This window comes from Trematosphaeria pertusa (assembly GCF_010094035.1).
Source record: "Trematosphaeria pertusa strain CBS 122368 unplaced genomic scaffold BU26scaffold_2, whole genome shotgun sequence".
NCBI classification, from domain to species: Eukaryota; Fungi; Ascomycota; class Dothideomycetes; order Pleosporales; family Trematosphaeriaceae; genus Trematosphaeria; species Trematosphaeria pertusa.
In genome coordinates this window covers 149,769-161,419 of record NW_022987213.1, presented here as the reverse complement: position 1 = coordinate 161,419, position 11,651 = coordinate 149,769, and the positions used below count along the sequence as shown (strand labels likewise).

Below are 11,651 nucleotides of genomic sequence, written 5' to 3'. Positions count from 1 at the left end.
TGTGGGGCGTTCGCTGGTGAAGTACGTTAATCTAAACTATGCAGGATATGGTGAGCAGAACAACAGTCTAGGGTGGGGTACTTTTGCGTCGGGCGCTAATGCCTAAGGCTTATTGAACGATAGACAACGTATAGAGAATGCTGGCTATAGTAGAGTGGCCGTGCCTAGCACCATTGTTGGCTAGAGTTTAGCGAACCATGAAGAACGCGTTTAGACTGATAGCTTTTTCACAGCATGCCTGCTAGAGGAAATACGTAGAGAAGTCTAGATGGAACGAAGCGAATAAGAAAATTCTTTTCTTTGAGCTGCGGCGCGAGCCACTGAAGCAATTCTAGGCGTCCGTGTATGGAAACAGGTTGACTACTCGGCCCGAGCGATCCATAATCTTGGAGTCTTGCACAAGGACCTCGAGCCTCGCAACATACTGTGGAGCGAGGAGACTGGTCGAGTAATGGTGATTGACTTCGAGCGGGCAGAGGTTGTCCGCCAGCTGAAGCACCATATGCTGGATGAATATGCTAAACGCCGTAGAAACGGACTCTCCTCCTTATCTAAAGCCGTCGCCTCTTCGCCCGCGGAGATTCGGATAGCAATGGCCCCCAAGCCGGATGTTGGAGGACCTCGTCGATATCTGGGCGCTGCGCATGGTTCTTTGTTGCCCACTTGTGTCTCACCATCTCGATAAAGAGACCGCCAACTGCAAGGGGGTTTTGGATCAGCCCATTTGCCGACAGACGTCATTGAAGCTCTGCGAAAGGTAACACTCACGATGTATGTGGTCTCTGTCCGGCGATGCACGCGCATTCTTGTAATCTCGGTCCATTGTGTCAATGGCCTCCTGATAGCGCGTCTGGAAGTACGGGCGTAACGCTTTGCAGGGCTCATCGTCGCGCCACGGGTTAAGACTCAACTTCCACGGGTGGTGGTTATATGTCAGCTCAAACAAGATGACGCCCATGGCCCAGATGTCGATAGAGTGATCGTGATTCCCCAGCTCAAGCTCGGGAGCAAGGTAGCCGATCGTGCCACATGTGCCTGGTTTGGGCGGTAACGACTCACCAAGCCCGATATGCCTGGATGTGCCGACATCTAGTAAGACAGAACGGTACTGCCCGATGAGGCCGATGTTGGGCGGTTTCAAGTCGCGGTGCAGCCAACCTTCGTCATGCATGGCTTTGAGACCCAGCAGTGCCTCCCGGAATGCGGTCGCCGCCCGCATCGTCATGCCTTTGAATCCTCTGCCCAGTCCATGTGTCAGCTGCGCTCCCTCAGAACACAGTTTCAAGGACAAGAGAGGCTTACCCCGTGCTCTGAGTCCCCATCAAGTCAAGAAATGTCTGGGGTGTCATCGGCGTTAGGACCATAGCAACATTGTCAAAAGCCGCCTCAGAGGAGAACTCCTTGTTGTTGGTGTAGATAACTTCATCCATGCGTAGAACTCGCTCGCCCTCTGGTGACTTCGTCAACAAACCAGTCAACTCTTGAAATGTCTGAACTTCTTGATCCACGTGGTGACAATTTCGAGAAGTCCGCTCCAGCATCTTGATCGCGGCTATGTTGCCTGACGAATCCGAAGCGAAGAACACCCTTCCACGGATTCCCGCACCCAGAGCACCTCCCAGCGTCCAGTTGCCCACCGTTCTCCGGCTGGGGAGAGGGGTCGGCATCTCCACATTGATGTCGCCAGCCGACCACCCGCCGAGATTTTCATCCATGTATTCCGTGCGCGCTTCCAAGAAGGGATCTGTGGCAGCGAATTTCGTCCACTGAAAGTCGTACTCGAATTTGTCTAACTGGATCTTCATTTCATACTGGTTTAAATGGTATGGGCTCCGCATGACTTTATTACCATTAACTGTCAGCTGTGCCGTCGGAGACCGGGAGCAGCCTATAACGAAGAGGCCCTTGTTTTCGAGAGAGAAGTTGAAGCGCGCATGAGGATTCCGAAGGTCGATATCATACAACTTCGCAAAAGCCCTGGTGCAAAGGACCAGGTCGATGGGTATGTTTTCTAAGGGGCCTTTTCCCACCCTCCATCCACTCTCCGGCTCGGCCGGCTGAGACTCCAGGCTCAGCAAATAACGGCCGGCCCAGATCATGCCGAGCTCTTGAAGCAGTTCCTCGGTATCGGTATCTGGCTCTGTGAGGGTCTCGCTCGCTTCGCCATCAGTGTCATTCTTGGTGCGTTCCATCTCGCGTCGAAGGCGAACGATTTCGTCGTCGCATATCTGCTTGGGCTCGACGCGCATGTGGCGAAGGGCGGCTTGAGTGCCATCTGTCTGGCTATCTTGGCGCCGAAAAGTGAGAGCATCGTATACTTCGCTGAATGCTAGTCTGGCAAGGGCATTTGCGGGGGTAAGGGAGGCAAAGGCGTGATCCAACATTTGATAACAATGGGGTGCTGACTGCAGACTTTGGTGAGGCAAACAAGCTTCAATGAAGTACTGAGTGCTGCGGGGAATGTGCACCTTTTCAGATGCCGCTGCCAATTTAAGGAGCACTTCCCGACGACTGCGTAACGTCGAGGCAGCCAGAGGACGACCACTCGAAGTACAAGATATGAAACGTTTCGTGCACTGCATCTCACTGCGCGTCAATAATTGGTACTTCAGTTCCCGTCTCACGCCCAGCCTGGTGCCCGTCGCTGGTCGTCACCAATGAACAGCCGCGCGACCGAGGTACTGGTCCTGGCTGGTCCGGCGCGCAACGCTCACCACGCTCTCACACACGTGGCGCGCCGCCGTTGGCGCCCCAGTCCACACCCCCTACACACACCCTGGGCTCCGCCGCTCCACCTCCCCTTGCGCAGCCGCCTGGCCCGGTGTCGCTGCTGTTGCGCGCTGCGCGTTGCTGGGCAGGGCGGGCGGCGGGGGCTCGCCTTGGTGTCGAATTCGATAGAATCAGCAAGAGTCGGCAAGAAAACACATCGCTATGATCCTGCTATTGATACTGTATCCAGCGCTTGTAGCAATACAACTCCCCGTTTCTCTGGACAATGATGCCGCTGTGGTGAGTTTTGTCGACAGCAATTAGACCACGTGATGCTGACTCATGGATTTCTTGCCGAGCTCGCGTCCCCGAACGCTCGCAACCCCGAACGCTCACCTCCCCACCGTGCCACCTTTCCAACTTCCACTCCAAAGAGCCTGGCAAAACGGTCGACTCGTGTCGCATCTGCACGAAGCCGTCGCTGGCCATGAAATCGCGACCGGGCAGCCCACCCACTACCATGGCCAGCCCACATGGGCTCATAGTAAGCGCGCCACTTGTGATTCAGGTTTGCATTGCGGCCCATCGAACTGACCGCCGTGCGAAATTTGTAGGATTCCTGCGACATTGTTACCACCCAAGGCGCCTTCCTCGGCCCTTGCTTGCGCACACCAGTATTCGAGAACGGCTACGACAAAGACTTCCTTGACAGACTTCATCGGAAGCTCGAATTACTTGTCATGGTGCAAGGATGGAGAACTGGCAAGTACCGTGAAGCCGCCGACGAATGGCCTATCGGACGTACGCCGCCAGAGATCAAAGAGAGGCGGGCGGCCGAGATGAAGGCGCAGCGTGAGCTCTGGGACAGCGATTGCAGCACCGGCGATGAGGACCCCAACGTCATTTACACTAGGGTTGGTCCGGGGAAAACAGTAGCAGCACCAGACCGGCCACCGAGACGGCCGACGCCGCCGGTGCCGGGCCAGGCAGACTCGCTCCCCACACCGGCGCTGTCTACCGAAAGCCCTCTGAACACATCGCACAGGACGAAGCGGCGGAGGATACCCGAGGAAGGTGAGGAAGCCTCGGTCACGACAGAAGATGCTGCGCCCAACATGTTGCAGCAGAAGCGTCAGAAGAGGCAACGGGCTTTCGACGTTGGCGGCGGAGAAAAGGGGGGCAAGGAGCGACGAAGCAAAGTGCGCGTCGCCACTCGTACCAACAGCACATGGCTGGAAAGACTACGACCACGTCCAAAGCCATCAGCTGGTTGAGGATTCCATCAGAAAGCTTCGCTCGCTTGTGACCAAAGGCCTCAAAATCCGACTCTCCATCACCATGTTGCCATAGCAGAGGACTGGGCAGAAACGAAACAGCCGAGTCCCCCTCGGACAGCTTCCACTTCCTGGCTAGAATCCGTTCGCGTGGATTCGAACCGTATCCCACCGAAACCCCTGACATCGTCTCTTCCAACAGTTCTCTCACTTTCCACGCCCTGTATGGTCCGCAGCTCCCACAGCAGCTCGTCCACTGGCCTTTCATCCGATGTGTCGAACTAGTGTTGCTTCACCTTGCCACGTCCGCCTCCGCCAGCCCTTGTTTGGGTTTCGTAGGCACCACAGGCCCGTCGCCCACATCCTCCAGCTTCTCCAAGAGCGCAAGCCCGTTTCCACCGAGCTGTGGGCCCGTTGAAAGAGCCTCTTTGTATGAGAGATCAGGAATTGGGTATGCGATGGTCTGACTTCGGGTCGATGTTGTTGTGGTGGTCCGGGCTTCGATTGACTCGGTGGGGCAACCATCGATTGGTGGTTGCGCTGTGCTAAGTGCCACATCCCCAGCACCGCCAACCTCGCAGCACCGCCAAACCCACACCGCCAAATCCACAGCATCGCCAAATCCCCAGCACCACGCACGCCGCACCTTCGCAACCCCGTAATGCCTCGAACTCCAGAGCCGCATGCGAAACCTCGAAACGTAACATGCCAAAGACGCCATTTGCTGCCGCTGAAGGGGTCTCTGTTGCTAACACCTCGCTGCCTTTCGATTTTAACTGGGACGGAATGGCGCTGGCGATGCTGCTAGGCACAGATGGAAATTCGCCAACCGCCGAGCTAGCACGTGATCCGGCGGAGGCTGCGAGACTCTGAAGCACCGGAGGAACATCCAACGAATCCGCGATCCCGGGCAGACGGCGCTGATTTTAGGCAGGACAACCCAAGTTTGCGCTGCTTCTGCGAAGCGAGTCAAGCAGTGACACTCTTGCGATTGCGACCGGATGGGCCAGCCTTTGGGATGCGAAGATGTTGAGATTACTTCTCGCGCATAGGACAACGAAGTACGTCCGGACCGCCCCCTAGTCTTAAGCTTGGAATGTTTAAATAGTCTAACCCGCAAGACGCTTATTGTACTGAAGAATGGGTGGCCGCCGGTTTTGACAACCTGGTCTACGGTGAAATGCGCCACCTAGTTTTGATATTCTCTCGTCGTTCGCCGTGTTGCACGTGAGTCATATCTCTTGGATAGTCCCTGAGGGTTTGCTGAGCTTACCGACTTCGAATTGCCCGTAACAGTCCGTTTCCGCCCCGTCGCGGCACGAGGAAAGCGTCGTCCCCCTCTGGAGGGAGCTGAGTTTGACTCCAACGGAGCGTGGTCGGCAGTTGTATTCGCTAATTCAGCTAAGCTAATCTCTGCAGGCTGGCCTTGCTGAGAGGTATTTGTGGTGCCAGACGCTTGGCGGTGATTGTATCAACGGGAGGTGGTCCCAAAAATATTCGCGCGGGGTGGTTCTCCTGTTGCTTTACGCATCGATTGCCCTCACCCACCCCCAGTCAGCCACACCACCTCTCGCCGCTTTACTCAGGCGCTACTCAGGTTGTGACCAGGAAAGCCATCAAAACTGGTTTAGACAAGTGGGCGGTGCTTTGCGACGCCCTGGAGTTCTGGAAATGAAAAATGTCAACTTTTCGCGAGGGAACAGTTTTGGGCCACCTGGGTCCCAGATATGGGCCCCCCCCCCCCCCCCCCCCCGAAGGACTCAATGGGCACCCACCACCCGATCTGAGAGTCCTCTCATATAAAACCAGTTCAGGTCCCGCCATCGCCCTCCATTCCTTCATCTTCTCTCACTTTCCTTCTTCCACTTCCTCCATGCTCATTGCGAGAGTAGGCCATTCCCATTCTCCGTCGACCCCTCTCGCCCGTTAGATCCAGCTTTTGCCGTCCTTGAAACTCCTCACAGCGGATCGCCACAACTCCATTTGCCCTACGGCCACCGACTGTTTCGGTCCTTCTACCCATCTCAGTGGCAGTCACCGAAGATGGGCAGGAAAAGGACCGCAGAGGAGAGAAGAAGATGCGCTGAGGAGAATGGCTTCAATGACGATGACACGGATGTTGACGATAATCCTATCCCACGAGATGTCTTGGATTACACAAAGGGACGATACGATGTGCAAATGGAGCTGTGGCTTGAGTGAGTTGCCTTTCCAGCCTTTCGGTCCCGATTGGAACTAACATGCTCCAAGGTACAAAACGACACACCCCGAAGCCACTCCCCACAGCTTGAAAACTCTGAAGCATTTCGCCGAGTTTATGGCCAACTCCATCAAAGGATTGCTCGATCCAAATGGCAAACCGACTGTTCAAACCGTACGGAACTACTTCCGATGCTTTGTCTCCGGTTGGAATATAGACAATCCCAAGTCCTTGATTTCGAGAGACCATACAGATTCCATCACCAATGTAAGTTCCTCGAACCTCCAGTATCGTCAACCTTTGACACTGACTGTGGACAGTACATCAAGGGGCCATTGAAAAAGAAACTCGGCTTGTCAACGGCCACGAGGCCAAGGACCTACCTCACACTCGAGAACTACATGTACATGGAGAGACAGCTCTGGCAGAGTGACGGGCATGAATATGTCCACGACGGATACCGGGTGTCCATCAGTGCCAAGCTGGAGTGCCATGTTTTCACCTCAGCCAGAGTAGGCGAGATCAGCGAGGGATCTACTCGGAGAGGAACCGGCAGAGGGCTGCGTTACAAGGTCAGTATCACGGTGAACTTTCGAGGACGTGAGCTGATATGCATAGGATACGGAAATGCTGGTCGCATGGAAGGATGGCGAGCCAGAATTACGTTACAGCCTGAAGAGAGAATTTGCGAAAGGAATGCATGACAAGGAACAGCAGAGGTGAGCTTAGACATATCTCAGCAGGTGTATGAGACTCGGGCGCTAATAATTCCGCTGGTGACAGGCCAACACACATCTTGTACGAGCATTTGCCCGACCAACCTCTCATTGTCAATCCAATGCTCTTCATGCTCGCCATATTCCTGGCGGCGGGAGCATTCAAAAAGTACGACACTGTCGAACAGGTGTTGGCCGTCGAACCACCAGCGGATCAAAAGTACTGGGTTCTTGAATGGGCCGATCACGTCCTAGATCTCCCTGTCTTCCCGGAAATGTCGGCAGACGGTCCGACTCAGAAGATCCAATCAGCTTCTGCGTTCTGCACGCAGGTCAGGGAGCTGTCACTGCGAGCAGGAATGGAACAGCCCGTGACAGTACACGGCATCCGTCGGGAAAGCCTTATCCAAGCTACAAGTAAGGCCTTTTACTTATTCCCTTATGTTCCAGTCAGCTAATCTGAGTATAGGCAATGGCTATTCAAAAGACGAGCTGATGAAGTTTGCCGCACACACGAACCAGATGACCATGACTAGAGACTATTTGAGCTCTATCACTGTCGTGGATGGTCTGGGAGGCTTCCTCAAACTGCCTGTTCGAAGCGACCAAGCCGAGGACTTCCGGTCTATGACTGTGAAGAGAAACCCTGAGCTTTTCCTGTCGTTGCCTGCAAAGACACAGGACGAGCTGAGACAGAGGGAAGATTACGTCACCATCACGAAGAAGCTCGAGGGTCTCTCTTTTGAGACAAATGCCGAAACGCGAACGGCTGTTAGGAATCAGCTTCTCAAGCAACGGCGCATGCTTGAGAAAGAAGAGCTGAACAGAGTCCGCAGTACCCAGGACCGGATGCACCCGGCAGAGCGCGAAGGGAAAGGGAAGTATCATGTGGACCAGGACCGTTCCTGGTTCGATCGCCTTCGACACATGATGCCAGAACGCGAAAGGCTCTCACATACACTCTTCTGCGTTTCTCCGCTACGGAGCTCGGAGGGTGTATCGGCTGTTAAGGATCTTCTTTCTCTTCTGAAGAGCAACTGCCGAGTTGCTTATCAACCGTCACTCCGGCCGCGGCAGGGCAAATGTTCAGTGCCACATTGTGGAGTGGACCTCGAACGGTAAGGACAAATTCAGAACTGAGCTCGGCTTCTTATTGCTAACGCATGCATCTACTCTAGGATACATATTGACCACAGATGGAAGCACGTCTTCGAATGCTCTATGGCGTACCACAAGGGAGGACACAAGTTCGTCGAATTTTGCTCTATATGTCACTATGCAGTGGTAGGCCTAAAGGTATGGGAAGGCTACTGTTAAGAGCACATCGACAGACACGAACTACCTCTGCGCTGCGACTTCGTCAAGTTCCGCCGAGCCATCGTTTACGCCGGAAGATGCATGACATGCATGCACAACGAACGACTGCCTCCCTCTCGACGGCTGTACGGTTTCAGGAAGCAAGTGAGCTGGGAGAAACACATCAACGATTGCTTCCCTACATATTTGGGGAAGCTTGGTACGGCGAAGGTGCTTCCGTGTCCTGACCCCAATTGCTCCACAGCATACGAGTCAGAGCAGGACTTATGGTATCATCTCCAAGATGCCCACAGCTATCCCGCCCGAAGCGTCGGGACGAAGACCGAAAAAGAACGGGATATCTTTGTGGATGGGGGACGTTCCCCTGTCGAGAAAAAGCGGCGCCGAGTTCACGTCGAGAAAGATATTGGCAGCTTCAAGTCGGCATCAACGGGAAGCATCAAGCCAGAGGCCAGATCCATTTGGCCAACACCAATTCCTTCCAGCCCTTGCAGCAGTGGTCCGGAAACAAGCATCGACTCCTCCGGCACCGGTACGCCTCAGTCCTCAGTCTTTGACGTCGATTCTCTTCCTGAAGTATCCCCGTCAATCGCGTCGATTTCATCACCATCTCTCAGCTTCGCTGATGGGGAGAACCTTTGCGTCAACGAGCACACCACATCTCCGTCTTCGTCTTCATGGTCACCCAATGGTCCTAATGCATGGGGCTGGGCGGAGGGACGAGCATGTCAAGCCGATACAGCGCTGTCTTTCATCTGTCATGACACGTTTCAAACGACGCTCGAGGATAGACGTGAGGGGAGTCTGTCTGATATTCAGCCGCCCCTCTCTCAGATCTCCGGTCCTGTCGATTCGACGGATACCATTGCTGCACATGGGAACCAAGGCGCATTTCCGGGACAATGGGCAAATGAAAGCTTACGGGCTACTCCACTCTTGTCTACAGCCCCCATGGAGTTGGTCGATCCGGAGCTTGGAACTGACATATCCTCTGCCGAGCACATGGAAGGAGTGGTGACAGAGTCACCTTCAGTGGGCCAAGGAGGTAGTGACGATGGCGGGGCCCTCAAACCTGCCGCAATCGACGAGGATGACGACATATGGGAGGTCGAGGCATTGCTTGCTAAATGGAAGCAAGGGAGAAAAGTTCTGTACCTTGTGAAGTGGAAAGGCTTCTCTGATGAAGCTAACTCGTGGGAGAAACGAAAGGACATAAGCACTGAGTTGGTCGATAAGTTCGACACCGCCTACTCGGAGTACGGAGGAAACCATTTGGGGGTGGAATTGCTCGACAAACGGATACATCAGGGAAGGGCTGAATACTTTGTGAGGTGGAAGGGACGTCCTGCTTCCGAAAATTCTTGGGAGAAGGAATCAACCATAAGCTATGAGCGCATTGGTGAGTTTGAGGCGCGCAGGAGAGGGAAGGTGTTAGAGTTTTGAAACGGCTGCGTATGGAATCTTCTTTGGAGGGAAAGGGGACACTCTTCCTAGTAAGTTTGGGATTCATGTTCCATCACTGATACCTCTCTGTCCTCTCTACCCGACGAAACTGCGCTCTGGCTTTTAACCCACCCTCTTTATTCTAACAAGTTTACACTGTAGATTTAATGCCAGCTGGCTAAAGGTTCTACCTATCTGACATGTTACAGTGTGAAATGACTAATGCACTAGAAGCACGCTCCCCCCCGATTCTGGGATATTCCCCTCCATCCCCACGTCGTATTCTGACCCAGCCACCTGCCCATTGGACTACGAATTCACTGCCGGCCATGACACCACCATTATGCCGACTACTCCACGACGAATTGGTAGCGCCGACGGAAATCGAACGTATTGCACCTTTATTCCCACCGACTCCTCAGTTTGCTCTGTCTCCTCCCAGGGACAGCTCACTGTCGCGCCTGGCCAGAGCCTGCTAACCAAGTCATGAGCTTCCCACCAGTCTCCCCAGTTTCCATCAGACCTAGTACGCCGTCAATATCCATGAATTTAGCTAACTGTCAGTTTGAACACACCTGATACTAATCGCACTAGGAGCAAGCTGGTGGGCTCTTAAGAGGATTGCGCACACAACCAAGTCGTATGGCTTCCGGTCAGTCTTGCAGTCGCCACCGCAAATGTCGAAGGTTTCATGGCCGCTGCGATTGGTTTGAGCGCATTTCCTTTCGACACATGCGGGTACAGTGCATATTGACTTACTCGTCGCCACGGCCGTTGAACTGAATGCCCTGGATCGCGTCTAGAATTGGCGGCGATTCATCGTCGCTCTCGTATTGCACGTGTACCCCAGACGCGTCGATGATCTTGCGGCTGTCTTCGACCAACTTCGGCAAGATATCTTGCCAAAAGGCGGCTCCCATTATGTTCCAGTAATGCGAATACCTATAGAGGGAATCAATAATCGGATAACTCAAGTTGAAGGCTTAGATCAATTCAGCTTACCCCATGCTAGGTCTGACTGTAATGTTTGCTTCGGTAAGGTGCAGAGGCAGCTGGGGGGCTTCATCTACCTCGCGGACAATCCGAGGAGGGCGGGTTATATATGCACTGGGGAGGTCTCCAAGGCATCCACATATACAGGATTCAGGTTCTCCAAGTCCACCAGGGAACCTCACTCAAGGCAGCATTCATGCGTGCTAGCGAATCAGCCCCAGCCCCAGCGCAACATGTGCCTTGCCACTACTGCGCCCCTTGCAATGTCCACATTTTTGCTCGCAATATCACCCTCGGACATCGAATTGTGGAAGAGATCGTCCGAGACGACACGCCAGGTCTCATGGAGATGACAAGGCCCCCAGTCTGTCGTTGCCGCAAACAGCTGCGCCCCAAAGCTCTGCCTCAATGGCGATGGGGCCGCCCATGATCTTCGGAAATGCCGACACCAGATGGGCGCCGCCATGTATAGCATGCGTCATCACCGCGCCGTCATCAAGGCAGTGCAGGCGGAGTGACCAGCGAGTGTCAAGTGTACGTGCTCCCTTGGAGTCCTTCTCTTTTCCTCTTTCCCTTTCTCATCTTTTCCGGTCCCGAGATCCTTTTGCTCGGACGAGATCAATGGTTTCTCTTGGTTCAAAAGTTGGGGTCCTTTGGCGGGAAATTCGTTCCATCCCACCGCATACCCAAATAGCACAAATCGGACTGATGCCGGGGTGCTGGGAATCATGCCATTGACACGCTTTCATTGGCACAAACACGATCTGGCTCTTCCACATGGGATATGTGAGACTAGTTCTGGGCCAAATAAGATAAATGCTATGGGATCCGAAAACGTGTCTACGTCGAACGAGGTGTGGCCTAGAATATGGCCTCTGTGCTATTTTGGGGGTGGGACTGGAAATGGTGTCACGTATCACATGTGCTCGCTCGGTGTGCCCATGTTCCGGTCCCCGGAGCAACGTATGGCCCATCAACGTTGACGTTGTGGCGTCATTA

The 11,651-nt window shown here is 54.1% G+C and overlaps 5 protein-coding genes across 5 annotated transcripts; 3 read left to right on the top strand and 2 right to left on the bottom strand.

The window, feature by feature from the left end:
• Window positions 1–298: 298 nt before the first annotated feature.
• On the bottom strand, window positions 299–2,540 carry BU26DRAFT_446953 (kinase-like protein). The gene is made up of 3 exons (XM_033824640.1): window positions 1,303–2,540; window positions 769–1,238; window positions 299–697 (listed from the first exon to the last, which is right to left on the bottom strand). Exons 1-3 carry the CDS (start codon window positions 2,382–2,384, stop codon window positions 552–554), a joined length of 1,698 nt encoding a protein of 565 aa, XP_033689143.1. The 5' UTR covers window positions 2,385–2,540; the 3' UTR covers window positions 299–551.
• BU26DRAFT_379243 (uncharacterized protein) lies at window positions 365–538 on the top strand (the record flags this gene model as incomplete). The annotated part of the gene is made up of 1 exon (XM_033822551.1): window positions 365–538. A coding segment is annotated over one exon (174 nt), but the record flags the coding sequence as incomplete, so codon positions are not given.
• Window positions 2,541–2,747: 207 nt separating the features above from the next.
• On the top strand, window positions 2,748–4,129 carry BU26DRAFT_134186 (uncharacterized protein). The gene is made up of 3 exons (XM_033819705.1): window positions 2,748–3,009; window positions 3,069–3,253; window positions 3,324–4,129. The coding sequence occupies exons 2-3, from the start codon at window positions 3,197–3,199 to the stop codon at window positions 3,981–3,983; spliced, it is 717 nt and encodes a 238-aa protein (XP_033689142.1). The 5' UTR covers window positions 2,748–3,009; window positions 3,069–3,196; the 3' UTR covers window positions 3,984–4,129.
• A 1,581-nt stretch (window positions 4,130–5,710) lies between these two features.
• BU26DRAFT_546512 (uncharacterized protein) lies at window positions 5,711–9,659 on the top strand (the record flags this gene model as incomplete). Its single annotated transcript, XM_033831843.1, has 8 exons — window positions 5,711–6,181; window positions 6,234–6,450; window positions 6,504–6,755; window positions 6,802–6,902; window positions 6,967–7,316; window positions 7,369–8,017; window positions 8,096–8,195; window positions 8,265–9,659. The coding sequence occupies exons 1-8, from the start codon at window positions 6,027–6,029 to the stop codon at window positions 9,657–9,659; spliced, it is 3,219 nt and encodes a 1,072-aa protein (XP_033689141.1). The 5' UTR covers window positions 5,711–6,026.
• A 209-nt stretch (window positions 9,660–9,868) lies between these two features.
• Window positions 9,869–10,705, bottom strand: BU26DRAFT_446949 (uncharacterized protein). Its single transcript, XM_033824639.1, has 4 exons — window positions 10,662–10,705; window positions 10,419–10,601; window positions 10,235–10,357; window positions 9,869–10,182 (listed from the first exon to the last, which is right to left on the bottom strand). The coding sequence occupies exons 1-4, from the start codon at window positions 10,664–10,666 to the stop codon at window positions 9,969–9,971; spliced, it is 525 nt and encodes a 174-aa protein (XP_033689140.1). The 5' UTR covers window positions 10,667–10,705; the 3' UTR covers window positions 9,869–9,968.
• Between the last annotated feature and the right edge of the window lie 946 nt (window positions 10,706–11,651).

Excerpts from the sequence above, each read along its gene's own strand:
- BU26DRAFT_446949 (XM_033824639.1), bottom strand. Across the intron at positions 10,358-10,418 it reads TTCAACGGCCGTGGCGACGA|CGGCCATGAAACCTTCGACA; the intron begins GTAAGTCAATAT and ends AACCAATCGCAG. Across the intron at positions 10,183-10,234 it reads CCTAGTGCGATTAGTATCAG|GTCTGATGGAAACTGGGGAG; the intron begins GTGTGTTCAAAC and ends ACGGCGTACTAG.
- BU26DRAFT_134186 (XM_033819705.1), top strand. The coding sequence starts at position 3,197 with ATGAAATCGCGACCGGGCAGCCCACCCACTACCATGGCCAGCCCACAT. Across the intron at positions 3,254-3,323 it reads CCAGCCCACATGGGCTCATA|GATTCCTGCGACATTGTTAC; the intron begins GTAAGCGCGCCA and ends CGAAATTTGTAG.
- BU26DRAFT_446953 (XM_033824640.1), bottom strand. The coding sequence starts at position 2,384 with ATGTTGGATCACGCCTTTGCCTCCCTTACCCCCGCAAATGCCCTTGCC. Across the intron at positions 1,239-1,302 it reads ATGGGGACTCAGAGCACGGG|AGGATTCAAAGGCATGACGA; the intron begins GTAAGCCTCTCT and ends TGGACTGGGCAG. Across the intron at positions 698-768 it reads GGACAGAGACCACATACATC|TTGGCGGTCTCTTTATCGAG; the intron begins GTGAGTGTTACC and ends ACCCCCTTGCAG.